The sequence below is a fragment of the Cryptosporidium bovis genome (assembly GCF_009768925.1).
Source record: "Cryptosporidium bovis isolate 45015 chromosome Unknown contig_14, whole genome shotgun sequence".
In the NCBI taxonomy this organism is placed as follows: Eukaryota; Apicomplexa; class Conoidasida; order Eucoccidiorida; family Cryptosporidiidae; genus Cryptosporidium; species Cryptosporidium bovis.
In genome coordinates, this window is record NW_027125045.1 from 105,405 (window position 1) to 124,040 (window position 18,636).

The following is an 18,636-nucleotide window of genomic DNA, read 5'->3' on the forward strand; positions in this document are numbered from 1 at the left end:
CCTGAAATTTTATTTTACTTTCCTCGGAGAGGTAACTCGGAAGGTAAGGCCTCCGATAGTAGTGAGAAAAATAAAGGAGGTGAAAGAAGATAGGGAAAATGGCATTAAGGGCTGCGTTTGAGAGCTCTTCGGAGGTTGGCGTATTCGCAAATCTGACGAATAGATATTGCTTGTTGGCCCATGGGTCTTCTGCAGCGTTCACCTCAGTGTTTGAAGCTGAATTAATGGATCACCTACCTATAATTAACACATTAATAGGAGGTACAAGGCTTGTAGGTCGTTGTACAGTGGGTAATAGAAATGGCCTTTTGGTCTCAAATATCGTGTCAGATCAAGAGTTGCAGCATCTAAGGAACAGTTTGCCCGATGACGTAAAAGTTCAGAGAATAGAGGAACGTTTGAGTGCATTGGGAAACTGCATTGCATGTAATGATTACGTTGCGTTGATACACACTGATATGGATAAAGAGTCTGAGGAAATTATACAGGATGTGCTTGGAGTTGAAGTTTTTAGAACGACTATTGCTGGCCATGTTTTGGTAGGTAGTTATGCAAAGTTCACGAACCAGGGAGGAATAGTGCATACAATGGCATCCGAAGACGAGATGAATGAATTGTCTACACTTCTTCAAGTACCTATAACATCTGGAACTATAAATAGAGGTAGTGATGTTGTTAGTGCAGGTATAGTAGTAAATGATTGGGCAGGTTTCGTTGGAATGGAGACAACGGCTGCAGAAATGGCAGTTGTTGAGAGAATATTTAAACTTGGTACATACAACAATATAACGAATACTGAGGAATCGCGTGAGAGAGATGCTAAGCTTAGATCTTCTTTGATAGATACACTAGCATAATTAAGACAGTTTTCTAAATTATGTTGTTTTTGTCTTTTTTCCTTGCGTTCTTTTGCTTGTTTTTCCAATAATCAGCTTCAAACATGAACAGCATTCTAGTGTGCTGATTACTAGGAATAATGAGAGAATCCACGAACAGGTTAGCGCATTTAAATATTCATGTAACCATGGATGCTTCTTGGGAGTGATTAGGTAATGGCAAATGAGCATTATTGCGAATAAAGCGGAAATTAACCAAGGGAATAGATTGTATATTCCGCTAATAAAACCACTTGATTCCTCGATTCTTTCATATAATATTGAGAAGACAAATACTATGTCGAAAATTGCGAATATGAGTAAATAAGGAACGCTTTTATCCAAAATAGAGAGAGTAATAAGGGAAAATGAAGACACTATTGTCATATTTAGAGGCAACCAAGGGAAAACATCCATAAGAAGCAATGCAGGAGTAAGTGGTAAGATAATACTTTTTTCATGCACTTGCCATGAGAACAAAAAAAAGGAGAGTGATGATGCAAAGAGTGAGAGTTCGAATTTTTTTTTTGTTGGACTTTTCAGGTTACTTAGACAAGATGGAATGAATCCAATTGAAGTTGCTGTTGTACATATATTAAGTGCAATTAATAAGTTGTTTTCACTCACCATGGCCCATTTTTTTAAGTTAAAAATAAAGATGTTTCCGAACCAAAAGGATGCAACATGGTTTTCCCATGCACCCCTCCAAATAGGAATTACTCTTCTAATAATTGGGATAATAAAGTTTAGCCTATATTTTATAAGGATATAGTCCAATTTAGTTATTGGACGAATCGCATTATAGTACTCTGGATTCCTGAAGTTGCTGCTGATGAATGGAAGTAATAGGATAAATACAGTCGTAAATCCAGTTAGGATATAAATACATAACTTTTTTGAACGTTTTAAATTTCCCTTTGTATTTACCAATTCAGATAAGAATAGAAAGAAGAATCCAGGCAAAAAATAAAGCATTGTTTGTTTAAAGAATATGGCAGAAACTAATGCAATGATCGAGAATATTTTTTTTCCAGTATATAAAAAATTTATCGACCAAATGATTAAGCCTATCGAAATACAGTTATACTGAAAATGCGAATGGTCAACGTAAATATGTGGAACAGAAATCAATGAAACGAAAAGAAACATGTAGGAATCCCTTATATTTTCCTGTGGGTTTGAAATAAACCAGTAGTATACTAAACTCGAAAAGAAAATTAAAATATCACTAATTAATACAGTTCCTCGCATAAACCACTTAAAAGATTCGCTTTCTAATCCTCTAGAAGACTCCAACTTAACAAATTCGTCAAAACCGAAATAATTTGCAAAATATCCACATAACATACTATGATAAGCAGTTAGAGGGGGATAGTCCAAAGGCCAATACTCAATATTGTTATGTTTATTATTAATATACCAATTATTTACTGGGAGATTTAATGTAATTTCCATCCAATGACGTTGTGCTTCAAAGTCACCAAATTTGGGAGGGTCTGACTGTCCAGAATATTTAGAATATCCTATTAACATCCTAATTAGCACTCCAATTAACAATGTAAATACTATTTTGATTACATTATTGTGTTTGTTATTAATATGTGAATTTTTTAACGTGATTTCTTTAGATTTATGTTTCGTGAAAGATGTAGGTGAGTCTGATCGTTCAAGATTACTTGAGTATTTTTCCAACATCCTGATTAAGCACCAAACTAACGACAAAAGATCCTTGTACGTAATGTACTTGTTATAAATAAACCAGTTAAACACAAGTGCAAATTGTAGTTTTTAACCAATGGTGTAGCACCTCAATATAGCCGAAGTGAGATTAATATGATTATGGAGAAAAGTTGGAATACACAATAAGCATCGCGATCAACCCCCTAATAAACGAAACCGAAGTAGTTCCAACCTATATTTCAAAATATTAATGCGGATAAAACCTAAACCCGTCTCTAGTATCTTTTAAAGAAAAAGAATCATGAGAATAAAAATTAAACCCAAAATCCAGAATAAAGTAAAAAATTTGTTTAATTTTCCCTCAAATCATAAAAGCTATTTATTAACCACGGCTATTATTTTCTATTTTATGCCCTCACCTTTTTTTTGACTTTTTATTCTCTAAGGTGTTACCGCCATATTTGTTTGCATGCAAAAGGTTCCTTAGATAAAAAATGAAATATATGTGGAGTATGTACGGAATATAGTATAACTTTTTATGACGGAATTAGAATCAAATAATGATTGTTTTACGTTTATTTCTAAAGAAAGAGAAATAACTTAAGAAATAAGAACAATATTTTTAAGCTATTATTGGCGGAAGGGGAATGTTAGAGAATTAATTAATAGTTCCGCGTTTCTGTCTAAACCCCCTTGATGCATTTTTTACATGTAATAAGCAAGTTATGAACTTGAAGTAGGAGAAGGGTTTATGAAGCAAGTTTTCTTTGTGTGTTGGGGAGCTAATTGTTCTTTTAATTAGGAGGTGTGAGTAACATTCATAATTATAGAAGAAAAAAGGGAGCAAAGTTAATGAGAGGCTAAGGGAGGCAAATAAAAAAGGAAAGTGAAGAATAAAAAAAAAGGAAAATGAAGGAAAATATAAAACTAATTGACATTATTACTTTAAAAAAGTCCAATCAAGTAGGCATGGGGCCAGAAGAATTAGAAAAAAATGCAAAAAACAATGTGGAAAAGGATGTGGAAAAAGGCGTAACAGAGAAGGCAGGGGAAGACCTGATAAAAAATGGGACGCATGAAAATTTAGATAAAATAGATGAATTATATGAAACAAAAAATTCGAACGAAATAGTGGATAAAAAAAGGAATAGAATGAAGAAAAAATTTAAGTTTTCTGGTAATGGAAATGTTATTTTAACTGTTTATACAATTATTGGATATTTTTTCACTTCAATAGCTATTATATACTATAATCATTGGTTATTTGACAAAGTCGCACCTTTCCCTGTATTTGCAACATGGGTTCAACAAATTGTCGGTGTTTGTTGCTTTGGTTTGGTCACTTTATCTAGAAAGACACCAGATGTTTCGAAAATATCTGGTTCTGGAAAAAAGAATAAGTCCTCTGACCTGTCACCATCTATAAAAGGTGGAAATCCCTTGCAGGTAAATAGCACAAGTACTAATTGTACAACAAATGAGAATATTCCTTCAAAGGACCAGGTTGCAGTCGGTGATTCTGCAATCTTGGAAATAGAGGATAGTAGCAAAAAAGGGAGCAGTGAAAAAATAGAAGGGAATGTGGAAATTAGCAAAGATAATATCGAGATAAATCATACAAAAGGAAAGGATTCATCGGTTATCCTCTTTGGAATAAAAAAGATAGTAAAGATCTTGCCAATGTCAATATGTTTTGTTGGACTTGTAGCATTTGGCAATATATGTTTAAAATATGTTCAAGTCTCAACATACCAATTAGCGAGATCTGGATCACTTATTTTTACGGTGATTGTTTCTTATTTAATGCTTGGACAAAAACAAACATGGCAGTCAATTTTAGCTTGTGTAATAGTATGTGTTGGATTTTTGATAGGGTCTTTGGATAGATCCAGCTTATCTGCAATGGGAATAATTACAGGTCTAGCTTCATCTTTTTGTCAGGTATTTTATAATGTATTCATGAAAAAGTGTATGAACTATTTTAATGGAGATGCTATTGAGTTGATGAAATATAATCAATGCATTTCTACGATTCTTCTTATACCGTGCATATTTCTTGCTAAGGAAACTGATTTGGTATTTAATTCACCCATTTTCGACATTAATCAGGCAGAATTTTTCAGATTGTGGGTTCTTTTGTTTATTTGCGGATTGATTTCTATGCTTTTAAATTATTTCACATTTCTTGTTGTTGGTTATACTTCACCAGTTACATTTAATGTTCTCGGAATGTTTAAGAGTTGTGCGCAAACTGCGGGTGGTTTTATAATATTTCATGACCATGCAACTCCAAACTCAATTACAGGTATTTGTTTAACATTAACAGGTTCTATTTGGTATGGATTCGCGAAATCTGTGAATTGTAAACCAAAAGATAGAGAGGCTGCCATTTTTGCAGTGGATTCTGAAAATAAGATATTGATTTATAAGGATGGGTTGAATGACAAGGAATTTGATGAGGAAGAAATGACAGAAATGAAGGAATTAGAATACAGGGTTTCGGTCTACGATGAGAACATAGAAGATATAGTTGGTGAATCAATAAGTGTAACAAATGAGAACTCCTGCTCTAACACAGCTTCAAACACAGAATTTGAGATTGTAAATGGATATCAATCAGATAACACAAATGCTGCTTTTAAGATTGATAGCAACAGTAATTTATATTCATATAGTGACCCTACAATTAACACGAATAATTCCAATGAAAAACTTGCAGAGCCATCTTTGTCATTGAGCAGTTGTATTTCAGAAGAAAAAATCGAATTTATAGACCGAAAGGTAGCAGAAAATACTGAGCTTACCAAATTATTTGAGAAATTTGACAAGATTCCAAGAAGAGAAACAGTAGAGGCAAAAAAAAATATATCAAAGATATCAGTGTCTTTACCAGCAAGCGTATGTAATTCTCCAATTACTGAAAGTAGGCAAATTTCTGTAGATATAATATCAAATGACGGCAATAAAGTAGAAACTCCGAACGAAAGTAACATTTCTCTGGATGTTAGTATTTCTATTGACTCTGAAAGAGGGGCAGCAGAAAATAGTATCCTGGACAAATACAATTAGATGTAATAAATAACACACATCAATACTATTAAAACAGTAAAATAGCAGATCAAATGATTGTTTACTCGCTCTATTTGTTATTAGTCCCTGAAATACATAGGATGACAAAAAAATGAGATAAACTATCAATATATAAGAATTGGTTAGTTAATATTAAAGTAATAGGAAAAGCTATTTGACGAAGTTTGTATAGAGTGTAAGTGTACATAAACGGTATCTGTTTAGTTTGGAATTATAATTTAATAGGTTATTTGACTTTTGAGTTTTCTCTGTTACACGTATTTTAGCCTTTAGCTTTGTCATTTATAGATATTGTCACCGAAATTACCGCCAACAAATGTTAATAAGATTATGAAGATGAAGGCCGTACTTTTGGCGGGAATGGAACACACACTTATTTTTTGTTTAAAGGAAAACACTTCATAAAGGAATATGATCGTAGAAGATTCACGTTGGTAGAGAGTTTTATGTTAGAGGAATACAGTTTAACAATTGAGGAACCTAAAATCAGGTTTATGAGGTTCTCGTTTTAACAGAAGATGGGGTTGGTACCTTCAATTGCTGCAAAAGGTACACTTTATGTTTATTCTAGTATCCAGTCGGTTGTAATAGGAAATAAAAGAAAAGAAGTACCACAGAGACCACCAGATTTGGATATAATTGCGTCTGGTGAAAGAGACAGAATTTCAGATGACTGGAGATGGCTTGCAATAAAATCTGAAAGGCGTTTAAATAATTTGACAAAGTCAAGTTCTTCATCTGAACAATTAAAACAGAAATTAGGGAGCACATTTGACATTAATCAATTTTCTTGTTTTGTTCCCAGAACTGTTTTGGAGGCAATAGCAGATAAAAGAATAGGTTATGCAGATGACTTCGATGTTATTATTGAGAGTTTTAAAGGAGCGGTAGTGTTTTGTGATGCATCTGGGTTTACTGCATTAACTGCGGCTTTAGATAAACAAGTTAATGGAGCAGAAAGATTAGGTGAATGTATTAATAACTTTTTTACTCCACTAATTCAAATTATACACTATTGGGGAGGGGACATAATTAAATTTAGTGGAGATGCCATTTGTGTTGTTTGGCCTGTGGATGATGAAACAGCAAATATAAACTCTAATAATCCAAATTTTGAGGTAAACAGCAACTTGTCAAGCAGAAATTTGAACGACAATCTGAATGCAGCCTCTAAATCACAGGATTTTATAAATCAGGGGAACCTAAACGCAGGCGATACATATTCTGTTGATATGTTTCATGCATGTAGACTTGCATGTGAATGTTGTATGGATATACACAGAACATTACATAACTTTCCAACTCCAATACAGGGTAGACATCTAACTTTACATATTGGAGTTGGGTATGGAAGGGTAACAATATTGCAAGTTGGAGGAGTAATGGATAGGTGGGAATATGTTGTTGGTGGCCCTCCTTTTGAGGAAATTGCAATAGCAGAACCACTTGCAAAAAGTGGGGAGACAGTAATTTCTCCATCTGTTTTTAAGATACTTGGGAAGTGTGCAAAAGTTGAATCTTGTGAAACTAACCCTGAATTTAAAAGATTAATTAGTTTATTGTTGCCAAGACCACCACCACCTCCGCCTTTAGCATCGATTCATATTGAAGACGAGGATGTCAATTTACTCAGAAGATATATTCCACCCCCGGTTTATCGTTGTTTGTCTAGTGGTTATAATGTTTTTTTAAATGAAGTCAGAAGATTGACGTGCATTTTTATTTCAGTAAGGGGGTTGGATATATCAACACAATATGGTTCAAGAACAGCGCATCAACTTATGCAGCTTGTTCAAAAAGCAGCTTATACAATGGAAGGTAGTGTAAACAAGTTTCTTGTTGATGACAAAGGTGTCTTACTTTTAGTTATTTTTGGTCTTCCTCCGGTTTACCACTTGGATGATCCATTAAGAGCAGTATTTGCAGGTTTAAGAATATTAGATAGCATTAGATTTATGGGGTTAAGTTCCGGGATAGGAATAGGGACTGGAAGAGTTTGGATAGGAACAGTAGGGTGTGAAATACGTAAAGAGTATACGGCATTGGGGGATACTGTAAATTTATCAGCAAGGTTGATGGGGAGAGCAGGTGAAAATGAGATATTATGTGATGAAAATACGTTTGAAGCATGCAATCATGCAATGCAGTTTGTAAGAAAAGAGTCTTTTTATCCGAAAGGTAAAGACGTGTCAATAAGTACATTCTCACCTACTGGAATTTTAACAAAAAATCGTTTACAGAACAATGCTATGGGAAATGTTGGTAATTCAAAAATTGGTGATTCTTTTTCATCTTCAAATAAAGATATTCAAAGTGAAGCAGATGCAGGAAATAGATTGGTTGATAGTACAAATTCTGTTTCTTCATCTATATCAATTGACAACTCCAATAATCAAGAAATTTCATTAAATAGCATACAAACATGGCGTGATTGGAAACCACTAAAAAAACTAAAAAAGTTTTTCAGGCCAAGATACTCATATGGATTACCTGATGTTAATGATCCAAATTTTCGTGTAATTCCTGACTACGTTATGGATGGTTCAATAAATAACAGATTTTTGGGCCCACTAATGCCATGGGAATACTACGAACCATGGGATCCAATATTACGTCCAACAATAGATTTGGGAGGAGTGATGACTATATATGGAAAAAAAAACTGTGGAATAGATGAGATAATTAAAAACATAATTCAACTGGGAGAAAGGCTTGAAAGAAGAGTTTTTTTGTGTAGTAATATGCCTGATACACCATTTATTAACATAGGAAATGTTCCCCTACTACCTTGGAAGACCCTTTGTACAGATATTGTTGAATCCTGGCGAACAACAAAGTCAAGAGAAAAAAAAGGGTTTTCAAATATAGATAGGGATAATTCAATATATGGTTTAGCTAAGGAGTTAACTCATCCTTCTTTTCATTGGAGTTTACACAAATTAAGACCTGTACTACAAGGTCTAGTTTTACCTTCAGAATTATCTGAAAATAAAGCTTTTTTAAAAATGGCTAGAAACAAGAATAAGAATGTGAAGGAACTCCTAAGGAATCCGTTTATGTTTGTTAAGAATATAAACACTAAAAAAACAACAAATAATAAAGAAAATGGTGAGGGAATAAGATCAAAAGAAGATCAAAGTTTTTCAGTTTCAGAAGATTCTAACTACACAGAAGAGAGTGTTTCCGATGAAGAGAGTGAGAAAGGGTTAGGCCCAATTATAACTTCATTAATAAATGGATTCTCAATGTATGAAAATAGCATAATTTGTTTACACGTCAAAACAGGAACTTGCTTCTATGCTGGAATGGAACAAGAAAGTTGGAAGATTGCTAGAATGATTGCTAAAATAGCAATGATTAGAAGAAAAAGAAAAATAGAAAGTGATTTTAGAGAATTGAAAAAGTGGAGAAGAAAACATTCAAGGATATGTCTATTTTGTAAAGGATTTAAAAGACCAATTCAACATATTTCAAAAGATACGTTATATCTTTACAAAACAACTAAGTGCACTCCACCTCCTTTCAAGTCATCTCCTCCACTTCTATTTGTATTAATATGTAGTAATAATACAAATTCAGAGGAACAAAATGAAATAATTCAGTGGTCAAAAGAATGTAATGCCTTTATTGAGGTACCGAAATTAACTCTTGATGAGACTTCCAAGTTTATTGGTTATCAGTTTGGTGTTCAAACCCAAATCCCATTTCAATTGGTTGAGTATGTTCATAGAGTATCTGCAGGGATTCCTGAACATATCAAATTAACATTGTTACAATTATTATCTCATAAAACGATTTCTGTTGAGAGCCACTGTGAAAATACCGGTGATAAGGATATAAAAGAATCAGAAATAAATGAATTTGAAGAAGGAACAAGTCTTTCAAGCAGTGTTGGTGATTCTAATACTGTTTGTGCCGTTGGTTCAAATAATGACCAAAATATTGGATCTGCATTGGAGTCAGGGCAAGGAGACGAATTCAAATTTGATATTAAAAACAAAAATTTCCTCGGAGATATCGAATTTCTTTCATCACATATTTATTCATCAAACGCTTCTTCTTCATCCTCTTCCTCTGACTCTGATTCTTCATCATCTGATAACAGCTCCTCTGATGACTCTTCAAATGATTCAATTAAAGGAAGAAAAACAGTTAAGATCCCTAGATTTAGGACTCCAGGCCCTCGTGAATTGTTGGGGAGTGATGGTTTACCTATTATTGGAATGAGAACAAGTAAATTTCAAAATGAAAATTCACCTCTAAAAACGAAAGAAAACTCTCGTATGAAAGACCAATTTACAGATTTGATTTTAAAAAGTTTTTCTCAAGATAGCAGAAAGGTAATTCGGGTTGTAGGCCAATTAAAAAAAGTTCCTTTTGCTCCGGAAATAGTCGCTGATTGTATGTCTAAACTAGAACAATTAGAACCCGATGAACAAATGGCAGCGAAAATAGCTACTGCTTTTAATTTTCCATTTACAGCTGCAGAATTACATGAAGTTTACCCACAAAGTAAATCTATTTCAGAATTCTTGAATATGATAAATTCTATGGTTAGTAAAGATGTACTTGAGGTTTGTGATAATATAAACTTTGGGTTGGATAGATCTAGGCGTGGTTCTATTAATAGTGACCATAATTCAAAACAATTAATATCGTTGTTCGGCAATGAACAAGATAAAACTATTAACATTGATGAAGATTATATCTATAGAGATACTTCCAACTCGGTCACATCTAATGATCTTATATCCGAGCTGTACTTAAAAATAGATTCTTCTGAATACAATAATATAAGGCAAAAAAATAACTCAATTGATGTTGAACAAATAAATGCTTTATCCACGGATTCAGATGTGAAAAAAGAAAGTAGTAGTGTGGGGGATTCTCTTTTTAATATTAATATTATTCCATCTGAAGATAATAAAATTATCCCTACAAATACAGATCAAAACAGTGAAATGATGTCTTATTATATCGAATATTATCGCTTCCAGAGCGTTGCTTTCCAAAGAGTTGTATCAGAATCATTGCTTTCTGATGAAAGAAAAAGACTTGCGAGAATATCCAGAAAAACTTTGTCTAGAAGACTTTCTAAGTTAAGTCCCTCAGTTAGAAGTACCTCTCCTCCTCTTCCACAATCGCCTACCGACTCAAATAAATATTTCGAAGCTCCAGAATATTCCAAGCCACACACTCAATTGAAACCTACCAGTCCAACGGTAAATGGCACTATTCATTCTCTCTCACCTCACTTACCTTCCCCTAGGTCACCTCCTTCTCCATCCCCACCCGTTCCACACTCCCCCCTACTTCAACCTTCTTCTCATCCTTTAGATGCCACCGATGATCCTTCATTAAAATAGGACAAATTAGAACGATAAAAAATGGTTAGGCATTTTAATTTCCAGACATTATTATTTAAGTTAATCATTGGATTTAAGTCTGACAATCACGAATATTCCTAAACTAGCACAATTCAATAATTATGAATCTACAAAAAAATAAGACATTAAAAATAAAACAAAAATCTTTATGTAAAATAACGAACACTAGTCTCTGATAGTTAATGCAAATATTTCGTACGAGGGTTGCCTTAATGTACTATTTTTAGGTTTTAAAAAAAATTTAAATGTACACATTTCCAGTATAATAATAGATAAATTTAATGAACTTATAAATAAGAATTATTCAACAAAAATTTAATACCTCCTTTGATATTAATCGGCCAGTGTATCATTTATTACACTTAAACAAAAAGTACAGTTCGATGATAATTTCTTCATTCCCAAATTCCCAGAATTTTTTGCTTAAAAATAATAAGTATATATCTTTATTAAATTTAACTATATCTTACCTGTTAATAGTGGCCATTGGCAGTCCTGGTGTTCTTACCATGATGCTTCTCATGAATCTTATTTTCACATCTTCCATGATTAAAGTGGTAGCCACTTGGACAAGAGAGAGAAATCTTTGTATGCTCCGTTTTAGCACATTGTGAACCATCAGGCGTAAGTACCATACCATGTGGACAAACTGGTAGAGCTGGCGTTGCTGCAAGGGAAACGCACTTACCATGGCCATCACTGGTTCCTGAAGGGCACATGTAAGTTGTTTTTGCAGTAATTTCTTGAATGCATTGGCCGCTCTCAAGATTAAAGCCATGAGGGCACTTAAGTGTGTAAGGTTTACCAGTAGTTGCTGTACAGAGGCCAGTTGGAGGTACTTCACTTCCATCTGGGCAAAATCCAATAAGAGAAGCAGTTTCGAATGAAACACATTTGTGATTTTTGAGAATTCCACTGGGACAACTTCTTGTTGGAACTTCAGATATAACTTTAACGCACTGATCTCCTTGTCTGGAGAATCCATTTGGACATTCAATAAGTGCAGGCTTCATTTTTTCGGAAATGCACTCTCCATTTCCGCTTTCAATATATCCATGTGGACATTGAATCAATGGTTGTTCAGTAAGAAGGTTGAAACATTTATTGTGATGTCCGTGTGGTGTTGAACCTGGTGGACAGGATATCTCAGGTTCGACATTTGAAATACTTACACATTGATTCGACTCTAATTTGAAACCTTGTGGGCAGTCTTGGATAATGGGCCTTTCTTCCATTCTAATACACCTAGAACCTGTTGCGTCCAGTTCGAATCCTGCTGGGCATGTAGGAACCACAGGAACATTTGTAACAATAATACATTTATGACCTCTTGGAATTGAACCTACTGGGCATTGAGAAACCGTCTCAACCTGCACAAGTCTATTACAAACTCCATCTTTAAGTTGATACCCTTTCTCGCATCTCAAATTTGGTCTTGTTATATCAACAACGACACATACATCTCCTCTAAGTTCATATCCATGTTTGCAAGAAAGTAGCACCTCTACACTTTCTGTTCTTGAACATTGAACTATCTTACCATGTCTGTCTATTGGATCGAAACCTGGTGGGCAGCTATCTATTGGTTCTGTCATAATGTCTCTGACACACTCTTGGTGCTTCCTTTGGAATCCTGGAGGGCATCTATAATCTGCAGAAAATTCTTTCATTGATATACACTCTTCTCCTGCCAGTGCAAATCCATGTGGACATGTTCTTTCTGCTTGAACTGTTTGTCTTGTAATACAACGACCATTTATTAATTCAAAACCTGGATCACATACCAATACTGCAAGAGTATATTCCTTTCTTACGCACTGTCCCTCTCTAAGCTCATATTTCTTTGGACAGTTAACTGAACTTGGAACAAAAATAGTCCTCGTGCACTGTTTACCACTTATTGAATAACCTTGTGGGCATTCTATTAATGGTGCAACTACATCGGTATTTGATTCATAATAGTTCACATTTGTCGGGAGTACGTGATGACCATGTCCATGCATATGTTGACCATGTTGTGCCTTTACATTTGAAATTGTTAGAAATGTACTAAATGATACCAACGCTCCAAATAACTTCATTATTATTACTATCTAATATAAATCCTTACCTTTATTTCCTTTGTATTGAAATATTAATCCTTATTATATGTCACTTATGCACAAACTCTACTAAATAAGCTGTTTTAATATTTAATACAGAATTTTCAGTACTAAAATAAAATATAATTTTTTCAATTGTTATATTGTTTTCAAAACGTGGAAAGTAAGCCTATTTTTAACCAAAAATGCTATATCAAACTGAGGACTAATTCTATTTTTTGTTTTAAAAAGATACAAAATTTCCTCGAATGCGAGTATTTTTTATTCCTTTTTCTAGAATTGACTTTCTCATGCATGTAATTTCATGTCAACTCTAGGCGCCAAAACCCCACATTTTGAGTACCTTTTGCCTGCATCGACAAAGGGTCCAAACAGGTCATAAGAACGAAATCAAGAAAGAGAGGGATTGAAGGGGAGAGGACTGAAGGTAGATGAATATGTAGATTACAGTAGGTTAATAAGAAAACAACAAGAAAAAAATAAGATGAGCACAAAGTATATCAGAAATTAAAAAACAAGCTACCAATTCTATAATTCAGTAATATTTCATATCCTAACTGATTTTAACATCAGTTAGCACTTCCCAAAGTCGAAATACCACCTATATATTCACTTACTTTTTACCTTCTTCGCCTTTAGTTGGAAAGTAAGTCAATCCACAACGACCACAACTTGTTCTATTGAAGTGTTGGGCCATAAAAACTCCTGCTCCACAAGTATCTGCTGGGCATTCACGACGTAGTTTGACAACTTTGTCACCATCTACCTTGTAGTATTTAAGAACTGCTAACTTCACCTTCTTCTTTTTGTGTTTGATTTTCTTTGGTTTTGTGAAGTTTTTCTTCTTCTTTTTAGCACCTCCTAATGTTAACTCTGAGAAATGAATTGTGGAATATTCCATAATACCAGCCTCCTCTAATGTTTCAACGCCTTCTAATGAAAGGAAACCATAGTTAACAGACAAAAAATCAGTGGGAATGCAAGAAATCTCGCTAATTTTCAGTTTTAATTCCTCCGAATTCATTGTTGGATCTACATCCAGTGCAATAGTCTCACCGAGACCACATCTTAAGAATATCTGCATCTTCTAGCTTACAGTTAAAGGGAAATTACAAAGTAATAACAATTCCGTTGCAACCTGCACCAAAATCTATGAAAAATTACGATTTCTCGTTTTACTTTTTTGAGACATAATTTACAGAAAAAAAAACCCTGGCGCATTTAACGAATATAATATCATTTTACTACTAATAATGATATTACCCTATCGGAGCCTAATTACAGTTTAATTTTTAATTTACATAATTCAGAGACGTATTAATGTGTCAAAAAAAAAAAAATTGAACTTAATGTAAATCGAGTACCGCTTTGTGGCGGCAAACACCTACCACCAATTAAAGATAATACATTTGGAACTAAATCAAAGATCATCTATAAAATAATGTCTGAAAATAATTCAACCATTATTTAATGTGTTTCAAGTACTTCCCAGTTAATAAATAGAATAAACACACATCCACTAATGTGATTAATATTTTCCCAATAGTTATTTTTTAGTCGATGATCTTGTTATCCTTTTACCTGTTATTGATTTAGGAACTGATTCTGGCTTTTCTTTTGTTGATTTTGAACTGCTCCTCGTTGTTCTTTTTGTAGCGTTAGTCTTTGCCGTCTCACGTTCCTTACCTTTTGGTTGTCTCGTTGATACTTCCGAAGCTTCTGTTGTAATCTTCCTCGTTGGTGTTTTAGACTTGGCAGAAGATCTCGTCTTTCTTGTAATTGTTTGATCAGTGTTTGCAACCGATAAGTTTTCTTTACTGGAGACTACAGACCTCGTTTGCCTTCGAGTACTCTTTTTTTGAGTTTGCTTTTTTGGTTTACCCTTTAGGTTTATTAAAATTATCCATATTCCAAAAAACACTGCTATAATTATTCCAATTACATATTTCAACGGTAACTCTTGAATTACCATCATATTTTTAATAATAATATATAATTCCTACAGTCCTATATTCTCCTGGTTTCTCTTGCAGAATGCTCAATCTGCGATATACCAAGTGAGCCTATGACCTTAATTCTTTCATAAACTTTTATTGGAATAATTCACGATCTATTACACTTTCCACATGCTTTAGAAATTATTATAACATAATATATATGTGGAATACGTATGAACATTTTTGCCGCCTAAATCACTTATTTGAAAATTTTTTAGATAATTATTAAAAAACATGTTGTATTTGAAAAATTAACCTACTTTTAATTTTATTGTTGTTGAATCCATTATTTATTCAAAAGTATAAATTTTATTCTTGTTTATGATAATCTATTACGTTATTGTTAGCAGTTGTATCTCGGATTTTTCCTATACCTAACCAACTTACTATGTAAATTATCATTTTCTTTACATATTTGTTGTATTAATTTTATTTTTAAATAATTGTAGTGTGTTTATATTTAAATTTTTAATGCTTATTAGAGTCTGATCTATAATTATATTTGACCATTTATTTGCAATCGTTACCACAATATAGGCGCCATATACTTAAATTCTCCCTATTTTCCAAGAGAGGTAACGAATTAGAGCGAAGATTTGTGTTAGAAATAAATTCTCGATACAGTTCCTTTTTAAGGGATTTTATCTCTTCATTGTTCTATAGGAAGATGAGTATTCTTTCATCTAATAGGTCATTGACCAAGATATATATTTTAGTGTTCATTTTAAATATTTGTGGAATTAATTGCTATGGAGATATTAATGCATCTACTTATACCAATATTACACCTGAAGACTATAACTATTTGAACAGAGCAGGAATTACAGATGTTAAACCTATAGGAATGTTATCTCACTTTAGTCGTTCTGAAACTCCAAAATATACAATATTTTTATTTAATGTTTTTTCAACAAATAATATTGTAAAAAACTTGAATAGAAAGATGTATGTCCATCTCGTACGTCACTTGGATCACTATGACCGTGAATTTAGTGAGAGTTTGCAGATTATATCTCCAAATACTTATCCAAATATAAGATCTGTTTATTCAATGCTTGGTAGAGATAAACATGATGCATTAAGATCGGGAACCATCCCAAAAGACAGGTATATTTCGACTACTGTATCTGCTGTTGCCTTTATTAACAATCTAGTTAGAAAGGGAATAGTTCACTCAATTGAAAACTCTGCCATATACGGAAGTTGTGTTGGTGGGATTATAGGCTCTGCAGCTTCAACTGCAATGAAAACATCATTGGGGGCTGTTGTATTAAATGGGTCCGCAATGTTCATGCCTGATGTTGTGAGAGCAAAGCTTGCAAGAAAATCAGCATTAGCGAATGTAAAATACCTTATTATACATAGTACATCGGACAAAGTAATCCCATTTGTTCATGCAGAAAACACCCACAATTCATTAGTCAAATGGGGTGCCACCGTAAACTTCATGAAATATGAAGGAATTAGCCACATACATGCGATGATGAAATATAAATATACGGGATTCAGATACATTGCCTCTGTTCTAATTAGAAGACCTGAAATATTCAGACCTCAAGATACAGAGGATGCAGAACTTTTAAACAGAACAAAATCAAAGATAGACAAGGATTTAATTGTTCCAATTGTTCCACCAAGAAATGAGACTGAGGTCTTGGATCTGGAAAAAAGTAAAGCTGAAAGTTTAATTCACTCTCATTCCACTAGTTATGGTGAGAACTTATCAGTTTTGGAGAGGGGTAACGTTATTGTGATCACCAGCGACGATATTTAGTAATCACTTTCTATTGTGTTTTTTTGTTTATTTTGATAGTCTATAGCTTTTGTTATTCAGAGACAAGGTGTAAATTTATTTTTGTCTTCTGTTAACAATTCTATTTTTTTCTTTCTATTCAGTCTTGAGTTTGCCCTTAAAGATCAGGGAATTATCCAATTAAACATGTTGGGCGGGTTTGATAGTCTTGTGCATTTTAGAAAGAAATAGGTCCAAAGGATTTAAACAAGAACAGGAAAATTAAAATGCTAGCAAAAAACTTGTATAATTCGGCTTCCCTAAGTGCTTCAATGAAAATTGGAAAGGTGGCATTTATTTCCACCATAGGTTCAAGGTTAATTCACAAACGACCAATGTATTTTGATTATCAAGCAACAACTCCACTTGACCCAAGAGTTTTAGACAAGATGATGCCATTTTTCACTGAAAAATTTGGGAACTCCCATTCAAGAACTCATTCATATGGATGGGAGGCGGAAGATGCAGTTGAATCTGCCAGGAAGAACATAGCAGAACTTATTAAATCCCAACCAAAAGAGATAGTTTTTACCTCTGGTGCTACTGAATCAAACAACACAATAATAAGAGGAGTATGTGATATATATGGAGATATTAAAAATAAGAGGAATCATATTATTACCACTCAGATTGAACATAAATGCGTATTGTCAACAATGCGTGAGTTAGAGCTTAAAGGATATAGAGTGACGTATTTAAATGTAGACAAAAAAGGCCTTATTTCGCTCGAAGAGTTGGAGAAGGCAATAATACCTGGGGAAACTATTCTTGTCTCTGTAATGCACGTAAACAATGAAATAGGTGTTGTCCAGCCTATGGCATTAATAGGTGAACTCTGCAAAAAGTACGGCATTTTATTTCATAGTGACGTAGCACAAGGTTTAGGCAAATTGAACATTGATGTAAATAAGTGGAATTCCGACTTTTTGTCACTTTCTGCCCATAAAGTTTACGGTCCGAAAGGAATAGGAGCGTTTTACATTAGAAGTAAACCCAGAAGAAGAATTAAACCACTCATTTTTGGTGGTGGTCAAGAGCGTGGAATGAGATCCGGTACAATGCCTGTTCCACTTGTTGTAGGATTTGGTGAAGCCTGTAAAATTGCACTTGAAGAAATGAATGCTGATTCAGTACATACTAAGATGCTTTATGACAAATTATACAAAGGAATTACTTCTAAACTTCCTGATGTAGAACTAAATGGTTGTGGAGTCAATCGTATGTTTGGGAATCTAAATTTAAGTTTCAAAGGTGTAGAAGGGGAGTCATTAATGATGAAGTTATACTCTATGGCGCTTTCTTCCGGAAGTGCTTGTACATCTGCGTCACTAGAACCTTCTTATGTTCTGAGAGCAATTGGTGTGGGTGAGGACGTTGCACATACATCAATCCGTTTTGGAATTGGAAGGTTCACTACTCAAGAAGAAATTGATAAAGCAGTCAAAAATGTTGTAGATTCTGTAAATCAACTTAGAGAAATGTCTCCTCTCTGGAACTCTGAAACAAACTCCAGTACCGTAGATGAAGAATCACTAAAGTGGACATAACTAAAACATTTCTAAAAAAACTCATTTAGAAATAGAAGAGTAGTGATAAATTGAGCCTTAATTTACAAAATAATTTAGAATTTAATCTCAAAATAGGGATATTATTATTTCAATAGAACAATTTATTTTTTCTATTTTTTTCGATATTGCCTATAATCTCATGTCA

General features: G+C 33.6%; 9 protein-coding genes across 9 annotated transcripts; 5 read left to right on the forward strand and 4 right to left on the reverse strand.

Moving 5' to 3' along the window:
* Positions 1 to 98: 98 nt before the first annotated feature.
* FG379_000641 (eIF6) lies at positions 99 to 857 on the forward strand (the record flags this gene model as incomplete). Its single annotated transcript, XM_067326051.1, has 1 exon — positions 99 to 857. One exon carries the CDS (start codon positions 99 to 101, stop codon positions 855 to 857), a length of 759 nt encoding a protein of 252 aa, XP_067182437.1.
* Positions 858 to 875: 18 nt separating this feature from the next.
* FG379_000642 (glucosyltransferase) lies at positions 876 to 2,570 on the reverse strand (the record flags this gene model as incomplete). The annotated part of the gene is made up of 1 exon (XM_067326052.1): positions 876 to 2,570. The coding sequence occupies one exon, from the start codon at positions 2,568 to 2,570 to the stop codon at positions 876 to 878; it is 1,695 nt and encodes a 564-aa protein (XP_067182438.1).
* Positions 2,571 to 3,464: 894 nt separating this feature from the next.
* FG379_000643 (uncharacterized protein) lies at positions 3,465 to 5,624 on the forward strand (the record flags this gene model as incomplete). The annotated part of the gene is made up of 1 exon (XM_067326053.1): positions 3,465 to 5,624. One exon carries the CDS (start codon positions 3,465 to 3,467, stop codon positions 5,622 to 5,624), a length of 2,160 nt encoding a protein of 719 aa, XP_067182439.1.
* A 539-nt stretch (positions 5,625 to 6,163) lies between these two features.
* FG379_000644 (uncharacterized protein) lies at positions 6,164 to 11,011 on the forward strand (the record flags this gene model as incomplete). Its single annotated transcript, XM_067326054.1, has 1 exon — positions 6,164 to 11,011. One exon carries the CDS (start codon positions 6,164 to 6,166, stop codon positions 11,009 to 11,011), a length of 4,848 nt encoding a protein of 1,615 aa, XP_067182440.1.
* A 494-nt stretch (positions 11,012 to 11,505) lies between these two features.
* Positions 11,506 to 13,113, reverse strand: FG379_000645 (oocyst wall 6; the record flags this gene model as incomplete). Its single annotated transcript, XM_067326055.1, has 1 exon — positions 11,506 to 13,113. The coding sequence occupies one exon, from the start codon at positions 13,111 to 13,113 to the stop codon at positions 11,506 to 11,508; it is 1,608 nt and encodes a 535-aa protein (XP_067182441.1).
* Positions 13,114 to 13,747: 634 nt separating this feature from the next.
* On the reverse strand, positions 13,748 to 14,218 carry FG379_000646 (ribosomal S27a; the record flags this gene model as incomplete). The annotated part of the gene is made up of 1 exon (XM_067326056.1): positions 13,748 to 14,218. The coding sequence occupies one exon, from the start codon at positions 14,216 to 14,218 to the stop codon at positions 13,748 to 13,750; it is 471 nt and encodes a 156-aa protein (XP_067182442.1).
* A 462-nt stretch (positions 14,219 to 14,680) lies between these two features.
* Positions 14,681 to 15,109, reverse strand: FG379_000647 (uncharacterized protein; the record flags this gene model as incomplete). The annotated part of the gene is made up of 1 exon (XM_067326057.1): positions 14,681 to 15,109. One exon carries the CDS (start codon positions 15,107 to 15,109, stop codon positions 14,681 to 14,683), a length of 429 nt encoding a protein of 142 aa, XP_067182443.1.
* Positions 15,110 to 15,798: 689 nt separating this feature from the next.
* FG379_000648 (uncharacterized protein) lies at positions 15,799 to 16,905 on the forward strand (the record flags this gene model as incomplete). The annotated part of the gene is made up of 1 exon (XM_067326058.1): positions 15,799 to 16,905. One exon carries the CDS (start codon positions 15,799 to 15,801, stop codon positions 16,903 to 16,905), a length of 1,107 nt encoding a protein of 368 aa, XP_067182444.1.
* Positions 16,906 to 17,150: 245 nt separating this feature from the next.
* Positions 17,151 to 18,470, forward strand: FG379_000649 (NifS-like protein; the record flags this gene model as incomplete). Its single annotated transcript, XM_067326059.1, has 1 exon — positions 17,151 to 18,470. One exon carries the CDS (start codon positions 17,151 to 17,153, stop codon positions 18,468 to 18,470), a length of 1,320 nt encoding a protein of 439 aa, XP_067182445.1.
* Between the last annotated feature and the right edge of the window lie 166 nt (positions 18,471 to 18,636).